Below are 15698 nucleotides of genomic sequence, written 5' to 3'. Positions count from 1 at the left end.
GTTTAGATTTGCACCAACTTGGGGCCCTAGATTCTGTGCACGGTGCCTCCAGCCCAGGAAAAGGAGCCGCCCCATCGCCTGCTGGCCCCGGTGCTCACCATGGACACCGTGCCGCCGGCACACCAGCTCCCGTCCGCTGCCGACAGAAACCTGGTTTGCAAGCTGAGCATCGCTGCTGCAGCGGACGGGGAGCCTGAACGCACGGTTCAGTCAAAGGTAGAAACAGAGGGCCACAGAGGGAAAATCAAAAGAGGTGATGTGATTTTTCTCAGCGGAAGGAATCACCTTTGGTGGATATCGTTATGTACACGCCATCAGGCCAAAGACACCAGAGTACTTCCAGTATCACTTCTGCAAATGGTGGTGTGTGTTACCAGCACTGCAGAGTTCTGTGGTCTCCCATCACACACAGAGCTGATCTCCCAGCCCAGGGTCTCCGTGTGAAGGGTTTGAGGTGTTCCTGCGGCCGCCGTCGCCGTAGGACGGTGCCAAGCGCAGCACCGCGATGCTCAGCAGCACGCAGGTCTCCGGATCTTCGGCAGACGTTTGCACTCCAGCACTGCACGCTTCTCTTCTGCAGAGCACCCCGATTCCTGGCTAAAGCACCACGTTCTCGACGTCTTTAACTTACTGAGTGTGACTGGTCTAGCTCTAGGAGCTGCCTAGTTCCACGCAACATCACCCTAAAGCAATCGATGGGTTTTAAGCTGGGTATAGGTCTAACAGCTTCTCGGACAACTAAAGCTGAGAAGTTAGGAGAAAATTTCAAGTTTTCAGCCGTAACCAGAGCCCTCACTGGATGAAACCCCCAGTGAGGACCGAGACCAGCACAGAGCAGACCAGTACAAGGAGAACGCATTATTGCTAGAGGGGAGTGATGTATTTTCCAGCAAGTCATTTTTCCCCCGCTGTGTCCAGAAACAGCTCAGCACTGGCTGCTGTGCGTAATGTGCTCCAGGAGGAAGGGGACGGTGTCCCAGGCCCTGCAGCCCCAGGGAGCCCCTCCCGGTGCCCCCAGCACCGCTGGGAAACCACGTCCACAGGAAGCACAAGGCCCCAGGGATGCTTCAGGGGGAAAGTGCAGGGGACGGCCCGCACAGCGGTGTCTGCGTGTCTTCTCTGAGACCCCTTCCCAGCCTCCTTCATTAGGAAGGTGCCTGACGAGACAGCGGGGACAACACCCATCGAGTCGCTCGCTCCATCTGCAGCTCCAGGCTCAGGTTCCCCCTACGCTGGTTTAAGAACAAACAGCATCTCCAACTGCAGTGACAGCAGAGAGACCAAGCTAATGCAGCCACCGAGACCTTGTTCAGCTGATTACACCCAGCCAGGGCCAATTCTTTGTTTGGAGAGCAGTGCCGCTGGCGCAGGGTCTGATCCTGCACCCGCTCACGTCGAGGCTCAGGCACTGACCGATGCAAGGATACAGCCGGCGGAGAAAGGAGAGAACACAGCGATCTTTAGGAGGTCAGATCCGCTCAGCAGCAGCTGCGTTACTGACCCGGGCTCACGAGCAGCCAGCGGCACCAGAGACTGCTCTGTGAGTCTGGTTTGGGCTCCCGATTCCCCGGGGTATCCTGCGCAGCTTCCACGAGACAGAAGGGCTCTGTGCACCCACACGGACCGTTTCTGCGCACATCTTCATTAACGTGCCGTATGCCGGCTCACAACTGAGCTGTCTTTGTGGGACAGGGCATTTTTACGGCAGGCGCGGCGGTGCGGGCCGGGGGCGCTGAGCTCACGTTTGCCGGCAGAGCGGCAGCTCCCCCGCCCCAGGAGAGGGGCGTGCGTGGGACACGTCGCTCCCCTTGCCTCCTTCCCAGAGCAGCCTCAGGTTTGTTCGGATGCCAGCGAAAACCAGTATCTAGCTCCACTACACTGTAGTAACGAAGCTTTGTCTCTACAGACTTTACATGACCCAGCACCCCGGGCTTCCGCAGGAACCGGGCAGACAGGTCACGCCAGGGCTGCTTCCATCTCATTAAATACCGCGTTCTGTCGTCGCTCTGCTTTCTGTATCCAAAGCATTAAACCCTCGAGCAGCACCTCTAGCAAGGGCACAGGACTCGCTGAGAGCAGGTCTGCCGTGCCGAGGACGGCAGCGTCCCCGGGGACAATGAGCCGGCTCCCACCCGCAGCACCAACGGTGGCACCTTCCCGGGTCCCCGCTCTCCCCATTCCAGGGCAGAGCCCACCCAGTCCCTGCTGACACCACCGCCGTGTGCTCCGCAGGCACGGGTGCCTCTTCACGAGTTGTCCCTCCAGGATACACCGCCCGCGCTGCCTGGGTCGCGTAACCGACGTGCGAAGGCTGGAGCAATCTGCAAAGCTTTATGCAGCACAGAAATCAAGTTCAAAACCACATGTGCAACACTTGCATGAGAAGTCAAAGCTCTTCCAGCTTCAAAGGACAGTTTGCACCATGGCAGCACTAATACATTAATGAGAAGAGCCTCACACTGACATTTCTCAAACTCCATTTGAATATGCAATTGCAAAATAAGATCAAAGAGTGGGGGAAATAGATGGTTTTGCATTACCACACACAGAGCAGAGCACAGCAAGGAGAGATTCCCAAAAAAACCAACACATTGAGCCGCAGAAATACAATAACGTAAAGCAGCCATTCTTCGAACAACCGGGCAACAGGAGTGCGTGCATTTGTAAAACAAGCAATCCATTCAATTAAAACAGTGCACCTTCCAGCCCTGGAAGCATTTCATATTGTGCATTTGCAATCCCACAGTACTTGAATGACTTGTTTAAAAATATTTGCACTCAAGTTCACATATTAATTTTCTACATATATAATGATGGTGAACTAATCTACCTGTGAAAGGGCTACAAAGAAGTCAAAAGACATCCAGAAGCCTCCATACAGAAGTCACGGAAGTAGCACTGACGAGATGCTGGACGCCCAGCTCGTGCTGCTGACATCGTACTGTGATACCGGGGGGTTTCTCTTCTGGCTTCTCGGGGCTGGGACAACCTGGGCTGGCCGGACACTTTGAACAGCACCAGCAACCAAGAGGGGAACAACACACGTGCTCCTGCTATCACAGACAACCCGAACCGCCCGGCTCCACCCAGCGCAGAACGGAGGGCCCCGCAGAGCCCCGCGTAAAGTCACGCTCCCTTTTTTCCCCTATTACTCGGCAAGTGGAAAATAAAACACAACTTTGGGCAGCCTCAGGTTTTCAGTCCAAGTATGGGCTGTGTTTACAGCAGGTCCCGTAAAGCCCAGCAGACCCTCTTTTCCTGCAATGAGGAACTGCATTTCTCTTCTCGGGAGCCGGCACGGGCTCTGCTGCGCCTGCAGAACCCACAGGGCTGCGTGTGCTCGTGTGCAGCCCCCGCTGCACCCCAGGCTTCTGTTCCAGCCCCGCGTCAGCTGAAGCATCTGCCAGCTGGAGACAGCAGGTGCTGGACGCTTCCACGAATCTGAGCAAAATGGGGGACTGATCTGCTTTACACATCACGTTGGAGTTCGTTTATTAATTAATCAGCGAACGGGCAGATGATACGTACATCTGTAAAGCCACCGGCGGTCCGTGCTCAGCGCGGTGACTCAGTACCTTGGAACGGCGTGGCCAAAGGTTTTGCCACGAGCGCGCCTCACCCATTCACCGGGGACCGGACGGACGGGACCTCTGGACAGGTAACAGCCAGCCCAGTCACAGCAATCGCCACGATTAACCCTCTGCCCTCCATGGAGCAACCTCGCCCTCTCTCTGGGTGAGATCACGATCGGCTTTGCTGCCAAGGGACAGATCCAGGCCAAGGAGTCCAGGCAACACACAGTCCCAAATTCCCACCCAGGGTCCCACAGGGACAGAATTCAGGGAGAAAACCCTAGCAATATTTGTTCTAAGTTCCCTGATAACTGAACGGGAGGGTGAATCCCGGCAGCGGGTGGAAGCCCATGGTACCAGCCCTGCCCGCTGCTTCAGCTGCACCCTTCAAAACGAAAACGGCACAAACACACCCCCGTGGCACTTCAGAGCAGAAACACGGGGTTCCGTCCGCGCTGGGGTTATCTGCGCTGCCGGGGCGCCCCGAGCTTCCCTCCCCCCCCCTCCACCAGCCCCGCTGCGTCGCGCCTGCAGACCCAGCCAAAGCCCCCTGCCCCTGCTCCCAGGGACGTCAGGCTTTACAAACACTAACAACGGAAACATTTTGACCAAAGTGATGGAGAAAAAGTGGAATATTTACATTAGCAACTAAAGCTTGTTAAAATCACTTTCCTTTTCGTTTTGTTGTTTGGTTTTGGTCTTTTTCCCCCTGGACTGAGCAGAGATTTGGGGTTTTTTCTGTAGAACATTTTAGCACCTCACAGCCCTGCAACGTCTGCTCTTCCAGTCACACCAGCTTTTGTCTCCACCATTTTCCAGATGGGCAAACACAGGCTATTCCAGCCATGGCCTTGATAACAAGGAAGCTCTGAATTATTCTTAACAAAAGAGCAGCAGCTAAACCTATTAATACCAACTGAAAACCAACCAGCTGCAAGAAGAACAGCGTACGATCGGAGCCTGCCCCGCTGATGTGTTTGTTTGTCGTCACTTGGCCTGATGGAAGCGCAGCAATCACAGCTGCTGTGCTGTCACACACTTCTAGCCATATTTTAAGCCACATTTCTAAAAGCAGGGAAGATGTAAGAGATAACACAGGGTGGGTGTATCTGCCTCTCTTGGGGAAAAAAATTCTAAGCAGAAGGACAGGTCAGTAGAGCGTTAACATGAGGACTGGGTGGCTTCAGGCGACACAACCTGGCCCAGGTACCTCTGATGGTCTCGGTCAGTACTTCTGGACAAGTGACTGCATTAAAGTCAACGCTGAAATCGACATTTCATTGTAAAAAATCCTCATCATGGTTAAAAAAGAAAAAAAAAATAATAAATCACACCCAGAACAAAAGGACCAGAGGCTGCTTCGGGATGGAGCCCGCTGGTTCCGGTCACCCCGGGAGGCCAGGCTGGTGCCAGGGTGACCCGTGCTCCTCCGGCCATGCTCCACCCCTCCTCGGTGGAGCAGAATAACTGAACGACTTCCCCAAACGTGAGATTATTCTCCTCAAACAAAGGCCCGGGAGCGCTCGAGGGGCTGAGCAGCCGGCGCACTGCGGGGCCAGCCCGGCTCGCCCGGGCGATGGGGACCGACGTGTCCCTGTGGGAACCACCCGGTGACAAACCAGGGACCAAGCAACCGGGGGCGAGGGCGTGAGCTCCGCGGGAGCGGCCCGGGGTGCGCTGCAGAACCACGGCGGTGTTCGAGAGGGAAAACCGCGTTCAGCCCCGGCAGAGGCACCGGCCGCTCCGGGCAGCCGGGGGAGCCCCATCCCCGCCGCGCCCGCACCGCGCCGCACGGCAGGACGTTCCCCGGCCCTGCCCGTCCCCCCCGCTCCCCGGGCTGGAGGCCCCCGGCCCGCTCACCCCGGATGGCGGCGATGAGCGCGTTGCCGTCCTTGATCACCTCCTTGATGAATTTGTTGGTCCGCTCCAGCTCCTGCTCGTAGCACTTGAGCCGCTCTCGGAAGTCGGGGCTGTCCAGGTAGCAGTCGCTGAACTCCAGCGGCGGGTGCCCCATGGCTCCGCGGCGCCCGCTCCTCCCGCCGGCTCCGCCGCGCTGCGGGGCGGGCGGCTGCGGCTACGGCGCCCGCCCTCCGCCCCGGGCAGCCCGCGCCGCGGCCATCCCGCCGGGCACCGCCCCCGGCCCAGCCCTGCCCCGGGAGCCTCGGGCGGGCGGAGCTCCCCCCCGGCCGCCCGCCTGCGCGGCACCGAGACCACCGGGACCGCCAGGCCCAAGGCTGCGGCGACCCCCGCCCCGCCCGCCCCCCGCTTCCGGCATTCCCGCTGCTGCCGGGACTTGTAGTTCGGCGGGGCCCGCCCGGGCAGCCTCGGTGCGGGGGGACACGCGGCGCCGCCCGCCACGGCCGCGGCGCGGTCACCGCTCGGTCCGCGGCCGCGCTCCGCCGGGCGGGGGTGCCGCCGGGGTTTGCCGTGGCTCCCTGCCCGCCCCGCAGCGCTGCCCAGGCTCCGCTGCCGCGGCGCGGGCTGCGCTGATCGTGTCTCCGGTGGCCGCTTCCTTAACGCTGATGAGCGTCCCTGGGTCTCCCCAGCAGGGAGATGGGGCGAGGCGCAGGGAGCCCGCGGGCAGGCCGGCGGGGGACACCGCAGCAGGAATGGCCCCAAATGCCCTCGGAGATCGTTAAAAAACCGGTTTCCGTTCAATTATCAACACCAGGTTTCGGATCTGTGGCCTCTCCGCCTGTTTAATGTTCCGAGATTGGGTCACATTACAGCAGGAGCCGGCTGGCGCCACCAGCCCCTGTTCGGCTCCCTCCCGCCGAGCTCCCGGGCAGGCCCCGGGGCCGCGGACCTTCCCCGGGGTCCCGGATCAGCCCCGGGGGTGCGGGCGGTTCCGCGGCCCCGGGCGGCGCGCGGCGAGGCCGCCCCCTGCCGGCGGGGCGGGGGCGCAGCGGCCCCGCCCGCGTTGCCATGGACGCCCCTGGCGGCGCGTGACGCGACGGGGCTCGCCGCGCGCGGTGATGACGTCGCCGCGGCCTCCACGTCGCCTGGCCGGCCAAGATGGCGGCGGCGGAGGGGAGCGGGGCGGGCGGCGCCGCGGGGCCGCTGGTGAGCGGGGCGGCGGGTTCGGCCCGCCCGGGGGTACGGCCCGCCCGGGCCTTCGTCGGCCGGGCAGGAGAGGGCCCAGCGGTGCGGCCGGAGCTCCGGGTGCCCTGGGCCGCGCGGGGGCTGGGCTGGCGGGGCCGGGCCGCTCGGGCCTCCCGCTCCGGGCCGGGGGGCAGGCGGGAGCGGGGCTGGGAAGGTACGGGCACGGACACGGGCACGAACACGGAGCCGTCGCTCCCGCGGCTGCCGCCCGCCCCAGAGTTCGCTGTAGAAGCCGTCGGTCTCTTTGTTTCCGTGTCCGGGAAGCCGGGCGCTCTCACGGAACTGCGGTTGGTTTAACGGCCCCGGGACGGACGGAGCGCTCGGGGCCGCAGGGGCCGGCATCGCACTGCTTAAAAGCACAAACCAGCCTTTACTGCCGTTAGTTATTGCTGGCTGAACAGAGGGCAGGAGGCAGAGATGCTTTGCTTATACACACCCGCTCAGCTGCTCAGACTGTGAGCTGTTGGACCCCTTAGCAGCCGCGCTCCCTTGGTGGCTGTGTTATGAAGTGGGGCATCTTTGAATTCTGAGCAGGTGTTTTCATGCTAAACCCCGCTGAAAACAGACGAGGTGAATGGGAGCCGGTTTGTATTTCTTTCTTTCTAAAGCTTTAAAAACCGTGCAGTTTGCAGGTCTGGCGGATGTGTCGATATCGGAAGACATTCCCGTGGAGGGGGAGATCACGGTTCCTGTGGGATCGCACTCTCCTGAAGATGATTTCTCCACGCTGGATGAGCCCGTTAAGGACACTATTGTGAGTCCCTGCCTCTGTCTGGGGTAAAACGCGTGTTTTGGTGTCATCTTTGGCTGACTTACGCAAACCCTGTATTTTTGCATAGCTCTGCTTGACTTTGTTGTAACTTGGGGGATTTTTTTTTTTTTCCTCTTAGAATTAGCCATGTAAAATGAATTCTTGAGGGTCAAAAAATGTCTGAGTAGGAGCCTCAAAGTTTCTCCGTGATCTCAAAATCTTTGCAAGGCTAAAGGCCTCAGATGGAGCTCGGAAGAAAACTGCCCTGGCTAACAGGATTTTTCATTAATTTTCTTTCCCTTGAGGAGCAAATAAATCGTTAGTCTTAACCAGATGTTAATAAAGGATACAACGTTGCGGTCGTTAAGGAATGTAGAAAAAGTAGGCGTTTCTTGTTGCAGAGGATGCTGCAGAAATCTCTGGGTTGGATCCTCTCCTGATTGCTTTACTTCTGTCTGTTAGTTGGGAACGGTAATCTTTAGACTAGGATAAATTAAAGTTACGTTTTCATTTCAGATGAGAGATCTGAAGGCTGTTGGGAAGAAATTTGTCCACGTCATGTACCCGAAGAAGAGCAGCGCGCTCCTCAGAGACTGTACGTACAGGAAGATTTCCCAGGTCTTGGAAGGATGTGTTGCCAACAGGCTTTGCCTGCCCTGGAGGAGGAGTTTGGGGGAACAGGGGCTCAGAAGTCTTTGTTCCGTGTTCTTTCCACTGTGGTAGAATGCTGAATAGCAAACATGAAAAATCAGAGTGTTCCCAAAACTCTTTAAAAGTGGAATGCATGGCAGACTTGAAATAGATTGTATTATAAAAAATGGCATAAGATGCTAAATTAGGAAATTCTAAGAAAGTGTAATATGAAAAGTGATACACTGGGAGTTGGAAGAGGTGCTGTATTACTCCCAGGAAAATGAAACTGAGCACCGTTCTATGATATTTGTGATTTTATTTTTTCCTTTACTTACAGGGGATCTCTGGGGCCCTTTGGTGCTTTGTGTCTCCCTTGCACTGTAAGTACTCACAGTGGGCAGAGTTGGGGTTTTATAGCCTTTTACATTGGAGAAGGGACAAGTTACGCATTTCTGACTACGTGTGTTGAGATAAAGTTCACCTCATCCTTTGTTGGTCTTCTGCCTGTTTAGATTTTCCTATAAAATGTGTTTCTGATACTTCAAGCCCGCCAGGACCTCCCTTCTCCCAACTTAGGATTTCAGGGTGAAGGGTTTGGGGGTTCCTGGCTGTGATGAAGAGGAGCGGCTGTTGCGGGAGTTGATGGTGGCTCCCAGGAGCTCCTGCTGCTCCGCTGGTGTGTGCGCAGATCTGCCTGGGGCAGCGTGGAAATGCTGGTGATATCAGCTGGCTCAGGTGCATCTACACACTCAGTGTACAGAAACCATCTAGGAAGGTGTTGGTGAAACTTTGGCAGAGCAGACAGTGTCATTGAAACGCTGAAATCAATGCATGGTCACTTTTCCAGGCTTTGTGTTATTAAAGTTATAAGCTTTCCTTGATACTTAAAGTGTTTTATCGGGCACTTCACTGCCTGTTTTGAGAGGTTACCAAACTTTTGGTACTATAATTTTCACCTTTTAGCCTGTTATCTGTGGTTTTGTTCTTTGTATGCTCACACAGACCTCAAAGCAGGTAAACAGACAGACTGAAATGCCCTCAGTGGCATCACAACCATCTTCCTTTCCTATGCAAAACTGAGGATGGTACTGAAAATAAGCAAACAGATGAAAAATGATCCGTCTGCACCCCAGCTGGAGATCAATGTTTTGGGCTCCTATTCTGTCATCTACTCCAAGTCTACCCAAACTCAGCCGTCAGTTGCAAATGACCGTTTGTATCTGTTCCCTGTGGCAGGATGCTGCAGGGGGGTGCAGCAGACAGCAAAGACGACGGAGGGCCCCAGTTTGCCGAGGTCTTTGTCATCATCTGGTTTGGTGCCGTTGTCATCACACTGAACTCAAAGCTTCTCGGAGGAACTATGTGAGTGCTGGCTTATTTAGTCGCAGAGGAGTTTCTGCAAGGCTTTGGTTTGACCACTTTTTCCCCGTTTGTGTCTCTGCAGCTCGTTCTTCCAGAGCCTGTGTGTGCTGGGTTACTGCGTGCTGCCCCTGACCGTGGCCATGCTGGTGTGCAGGCTGGTGCTGCTGGCCGGCGCCGGCACCGTCAGCTTCATCATCCGGCTCATTGTCGTAGTCGCCATGTTCGCCTGGTCAACGTTAGGTGAGCACTTTCCAGCACTGTGTGCGCTGAGCAGCGCGATGCCTGACCCTGATCTGCGTGCGCTGGGTTGGGAGCAGCCCGTGCATGTTGTGGGTTAAGGCTGCTGAAATAGTTCTTCCAGCCCTTGTGTTGGCAAAGATTCGGCCTCTGCTCCTGGTGATTGTCACCATCATATTCAAATTGCCTTCAGCAGGAGGTTGATAATTTAATATTAAATGCCATGTGATGCTGATGGGTGTTTCCTGTGATATATGTTGTAAATATTATCAGAAAATGCCAATTTCGTACAGATGCATCTGCATTTTTTCTCTTCTTAATCTGTAAGTCTGACTCTTGTCACAGAATGTTAATCAGCGTCTATCTTTCTATAGGATTTTAAAAAGTTTTAATATCTGCTTACAGGCCATTGGTATTGCTCTGTTTTCTCTTTCAACATAATTCTAATGCAGATCTAATGGATCTAAGACTTGCAGTTTTATGACGTGTTTGTCTTCTCCGCAGCATCCACAGCGTTCCTGGCAGACAGTCAGCCCCCGAACCGCAAAGCCCTGGTCGTGTACCCCATCTTCCTCTTCTACTTCGTCATCAGCTGGATGATCCTCACCTTCACACCCCAGTGATCTCCCAGCCCAAGGGAAGAGACTCTCTGATACAGACTGGAGTTTTTTCATGAACACAGCAGTTAATCATTGGCTTTATCTCTTTCTAATTTATATATATAGATATTGTAAAAAGGCAGGTTATGGGATAAAGCCAGAGAACTGCAAAAATCGGTCGTTTGTGTCCCTCATTTTGAAAGATAGAGAAGTGCAGCTGCTGAGGGTTTTTTATTTAGCCCTGCTCTTTAGTTGCGTTAGATTAGAAAATGTCCACTGTGACAGGGATTGTTCTACCTGAGGAGCAGAGTGGGAGGTCCTGAAATGCCAAGACGTTGGGTAGGTGAAGATGAAGTCACAGGATCGCACGGCGTGGCGGAATTCTCGCTTGTGCTCGGATTCTCACTGAGGATGAAGATGCCTTATGAAATAATAGAACTTCGTTGCTGTTATCTGTTGCACAGGGAAGAAACGTGCGTGTCGTTTTTCATTGACCTTCAGAGTGGTGAAATGTAGATAAAGTGCATCGCAGGACTGTGAGCTTTCACTTTGAAACTGCGTTTCAGCAGAAAATAAGTTGGGTCCAGTTTGCAGTGAACTGGGACCGGGCAGAAGGGAACCGCCTTTGCTCGTATTCGTGTACTGTGTGTTTCTGATTCTTCCCTTCAGACTTGGAGAGCGTTTCAGCCAAATGCCTCCATCGCCGTAGTTACGCTGAGTAGCCCTTGCACTGCGTGAGAGGGAGTGTGTTACAAACCTTTCCATGGGACCACAGGCTAGAGAGGTGAAAGTCCTGGAGAAACAGTCAGAGCTGGTTTGCGAGGGGACTTGGCTGTCAGCGCGTACTGAGAACGGAAAATTCTCAACGTTCTGAAACGGATTGGAGGAAGGAAACAGAATGAGGCTGAAGGAGCCGCGCTGGCATGGAGAACTGTCCGCAGTGGATGGGGGTGCGGTTCGTGTGTGAGTGTAGGGACAGACCTGGGAGCTGCTTTCTGAAAACTCTGCAGAAATTGCCCATGTTGTGCGTGATGCTCAGTGAGCAATCCAAGGGGAGAGCTTTGAAACACCTGGGGGCCAAAAAGCTGCTGTTCAAATGTCACATTTTCTGAAAATGAGCATCGTATTTTCTTTTTCCTATAGCAATGCAAATAGATTTGGAATTCATGTACGTGGGTCCTGCTGAGGTGCAAATACACCTAGTTTATATTTATATATGGGAAGTGCAGTTTCTGCTGTAAACACTGTAAGTATTTGACAGTTGGGATGGAGGTTTCCCAAACGTGCAGATGGAAAGTACCTCTTTGGGTTTGGGGGGTGCGCAGGGAGGGAAGGACCGGGAGGGGTTGGGGAGGGAAGGACCGGGAGGGGTTGGGGAGGGAAGGACTGGGGGGGCTCCTGCGCGGTGGGGCCGGGGTGCTGTGCCAGGGCTGCCAGGGGAATCCTCCAGCTTCCTGCAATTATTACTGACAGGGAATGCGATTTTTCTTTTAAACGTGTGGTTTTCCATTCCTTTAAACATGAGCTGAGCTTCATGAAGCTGAAAAGAAATATTGAACAGAAGTAGAGAGTAAAGCTATTGATGGCTACAGTGGGAGTCTGAGTCAGGTCTGTCTGTCCCTCTGCAGCAAAAGAATCCAACTACACTTGTAGGGAAATCCTCGGAGTTCTAGCTCCAGTGTCTTGGGACTTAAACTGATATTGTGTCTGAAACATAATTGGAGTAATGTTTAATTGATCCAGTATCTTTCTGAAAAGAAGGAAAATGATTTCTAAAGGAATTAAACCCCCAGTTTTTCCCTGCTTGATTTGGTTTTGCTGTACGTCTCATGCTGGTTTGTTCTGTCTCGTCGCTCTTGGCTTCTACAAGAGAGAAGAAAATTATTTTTATATTAACTAGGTTCACTTTTCAACTGATCACTCAAGTTTTTAGTTGAGAGATGTTTTTAATCTGAAAGAATAGGCAGAAATATACTGTTTGTATGATGCTGTGAACGCTTTTGTCTGGTTTTTGACTCGTTGATCCTCCTTCAGTATGGAAAGCATCATCTGGAGCTGTAAAATCCACAAGTGGGTTTGTGTCACTGAGGATGTAACTTGTGCTGAGGTTTTGGCTGGGAGGATGTGGCTAGGAAACCAGGTTTTCTGAGCTTTGTGCCTCCAGTTGAATAAAGTCCCATGTCTTCTGTACGGTGGTGTTTTGCTCGTTGTTTAGCGGGGAGCAGAGGACACGAGTGGCCTCGTCCAGGAGCTGCGGTTGCTGTGGCTCGTGGCCTCGTTCACCTTGTGTTCTGCGGGGCCTGCCCGGTGCCGAGCCGCTCAGGACCACACGGCAGAGCTGGTCCAAAGGCGTTTCCAGCAGCGCTGCGCTCGGTCTGGAAGCGCTTCAGCCAGAGTGGCTCGGCCCGCACTCGAAGATGATCATCAGTGGAAAAACGTGAAGTGTGATTGCTTAGGAGGGCAGAGCGAGTGGGGAGGGTCAGTGGGAATGAGAATCATATTGATTAATTGAAGATTAACTGTGTTCTGACTCCAAAACGTCAAGGAGCCGAACGGGAATTTGTCCCTCAGCCCAGCCCTGCTGCTGCGCAAAGCCGCTGCCTCTGCCCCTCGGCACACAGGGGTTCCACGGGGGGTTCCGCAGGGTGTGGATGTGGACACGGGAAAGCACAACTGAATCATCTCAGGTTTAGGAAAGCGGAACACCTCGAGCTTGTTTGGCAGTCACGGGCTGCCCGGAATTGACGATAGTCCTTTAAAATGCTGGAGTGACGTGAGTGCCTGTTTGTAGAGTGGGGCTCCGCGTTGTGCAGCCAGTTACGCAGCACGTTGCTCCGAAGCCACGTGCAGGTCAGGCACCTTCTACCCACAACAGAGATTCTCCATCTGTTATGAAAATGTGTGTGATGACTCAATTGTCGTTGTTTCCAAGGGGAAAAAGTCTCCTCCTTCTTGTTTAAAGCTGGCTGAGGGGAGGACAGCAAGAAGAACCATGGACGTCTTGCCTTTAATGAAGTGTTTTAACTATTCTGTAGGCAAAGCAAATGATTTTCTGATGTGTAAACCAGGCTTTCTTCCCTGCTAATATATTTTTAATACTGTTCATCAGCTGAAGTTGGTGTATGTGTTTGAATCTGAATTTAATTTCGACTTATTTCATACCAATGAAAAGAATGTATTGGTTTTAATGTTACACGTGTAAATCAAAGCCCACGGGAAGGCGAGCGGGCAGAGTGGTGCGGGCTGTCGGGAGCAGCCTGTCCCATGGGGACGCTCCAGGGGATCCCACCAACACCTGGCCACAGAAAAGGTGTTTTATACGGCCTGGGGGTCTGGGGTGAGTTAAACGAAGGTGGGGCAGAGAAACGACCGAATCCGCTCCTCCTGTGCCCACGGGATGCATTGGATTTGGGTTTGTGTCTGCGCATCGGTGAGCTGGATGTCGGGAGCCCCGGGGTGAGGATAAATCCCCGTCCCTCTGCCAGCGGAGTCGCTGCTGCTGCAGGTGCACGTTGGGATCCGCTGCTGGCGCCTGGCCGTGCTCTCTGTGCCACGGGTGACAGCGGGGACCGTCCCGCAGCAGGGACACGGCCAGCAGGCGCCAGGTCCGGCTGAATGAGGCTACGGTGTCCTGCTGGTCACAAGAGGGCGACACGGCCTTGCAGACCTCTCCCCTTGCCTTGTCCTGTTCCACCAGGGCAGATGTGGGACCGGCAGCCCCTTTTTCGTGTCTGAGCTGTCCCGTGAGGACAGCAGCTCGTGGGCAGCCCCAGGAGGCGAGTCCCGAGTGTCCAACCGCGGCCGTCACTGCAGGGAGACGCTCGCGCTGTGACCGCGGGCACAGCGACCCCGTTGTTCCGATGGGCAGTGCCGTGCTGTCCGGGGCTGGGATGTGCACGGCAGGGGATGGGTCCTGGAAAGCAGCAAAGACTTGTTCCAGATTTCATCCTCAATCCTAGTGAGAATGAAAAGTTAGAAACAAATGCACGTGCTGGCGCGGAGAGGATAGCTTCCTTATTTCCACTTTGGTGGTGTTCCTCGACCCTTGTCACCCTCTGCCGACACTGCAGGGCTCGAAGCCGTTTGCTCGCACGGGAAAGTGAACAGGGACGGTTTTGTTCAGCGTGTTCACGTCTGCCTGTGCCTGGCACCTCGGCACATCTGCCTCCCGAAGCTGCGGCTGCTGAGCCGCTGCGTGTGCTGCGGAGCGTGGTGAGGAGCTGCGTGTCGATGGAGCCCTGGGGACAGCGAGGCAGCCCCTGCCACCCAGACACAGGGGGAACGAGCAGTCCCGGCGCTGCCGCCGTACCTGTGCCGGAGCCATCGCCGTCTGTCCTGGCTGAGCCCCTGCCCGCCGGCCCCAGCTCCCCCTGCGCTGCACCAGCTGGAACCGAACCTTCCAAAGGTGCCCAGGGCAAACACGCCCCAGACAGAGCCCTGCAAACCTCGTCTCTTCCCCCAGTGCTGCGAGCAGTGGGAAGAGCATAACGCGAAACACCAGCTCCCTCTAAACAGGTAAAAGGAGCTCTCTGTTTTAAGAGAGAAATGAAGAACACAAAACCAGCATGGGGAAAGGCTGAGCAATTGTGTGATGTTTGCAGGAGGTGTTAGTGCACAACACATGGGGAACAGTTACAGGACAGGCAGCTATTGCTGGTTACTGCCTGTGCGGTCTGTCCAAGGTGTTCTACAGCACCTTTGACCTGACACCGTTAGCTAGCCAAGTTTACAGCGTGCTGCAGCCTCAGAAAGGAGCGCTGCAGGGTCACTTTTGTAGCTCTTGGTTGCTTTGGAGCAGGGACCCCGAGCCCATGGCTCCAGCTCAGCCTTTCGGCACGGGGCCGGGCGTGGGATGTGCTCGCCAGGACCGGCCTGGCAGCCCCTGTGGCCACGGGGACTGGGGGAAGGAAAGAATTTGCTGCTAAATAATGATGCTTTTGTGTGCACAAGGGTTTGCATGGAGCGTTGTCTGAAGCTGCCTCTGGGCTTTGCTGGTGTCCCCAAGGAAGTGCAACAGCAGCGTGCGGCTCCTGCCCAGCTCAGGGGCTGCAGTGACACGGACATGGGACAGGCACTTGCTGTCCCCAAGCAAGAAGCGTCTCTCCTTCTTTGTGCAATCGATGACCTGAAGGGCATCGCTGTGGTGGTGATTCAGGGGTTGCCTCTGAGCTCGGGACATGGAGAACTGGGCACGTGGATGGTCCAGCCCTGCACGCGAGAGGCGGCTGCGTGGGGGTTTGTCACGCAGAGTTCGACTCGCCGAGACCTGCCCTGCTCGCGGGGCGCAGAGCGCTGCACCTGGCACAGATTCCTCTGTCCCTTAATTCATCCCCAGCCTCGGCCAGAAATAGGGCTGGGATCTGCCCCAGACAGCAGCTGTTGCTAGAACTATGTGCGAAAATATAGGAGTAGGTCAAATCTAGTTTATTAAATGGCATTTGG

General features: G+C 55.2%; 2 protein-coding genes across 2 annotated transcripts in view; one reads left to right on the top strand and one right to left on the bottom strand.

The window, feature by feature from the left end:
* Positions 1–5771, bottom strand: part of OPHN1 (oligophrenin 1) — a 57326-nt gene extending 51555 nt beyond the window's left edge. Inside the window, exon 1 of the mRNA XM_065846172.2 lies at positions 5433–5771. Within this exon, the coding sequence (XP_065702244.1) occupies positions 5433–5586 (154 nt within the window). The 5' untranslated portion in view covers positions 5587–5771. The remainder of the gene's footprint in view (positions 1–5432) is intronic.
* Positions 5772–6557: 786 nt separating this feature from the next.
* YIPF6 (Yip1 domain family member 6) lies at positions 6558–11469 on the top strand. Its single transcript, XM_065846882.2, has 7 exons — positions 6558–6635; positions 7300–7428; positions 7942–8020; positions 8396–8438; positions 9295–9420; positions 9503–9660; positions 10162–11469. Exons 1-7 carry the CDS (start codon positions 6588–6590, stop codon positions 10278–10280), a joined length of 702 nt encoding a protein of 233 aa, XP_065702954.1. The 5' UTR covers positions 6558–6587; the 3' UTR covers positions 10281–11469.
* The last annotated feature ends 4229 nt before the right edge of the window (positions 11470–15698 follow it).

The sequence above is a fragment of the Patagioenas fasciata genome, chromosome 11, assembly GCF_037038585.1.
Source record: "Patagioenas fasciata isolate bPatFas1 chromosome 11, bPatFas1.hap1, whole genome shotgun sequence".
Lineage (NCBI taxonomy): Eukaryota > Metazoa > Chordata > Aves > Columbiformes > Columbidae > Patagioenas > Patagioenas fasciata.
The sequence above is the reverse complement of the archived record's forward strand: the minus strand, read 5'-3'. Positions and strand labels throughout refer to the sequence as shown.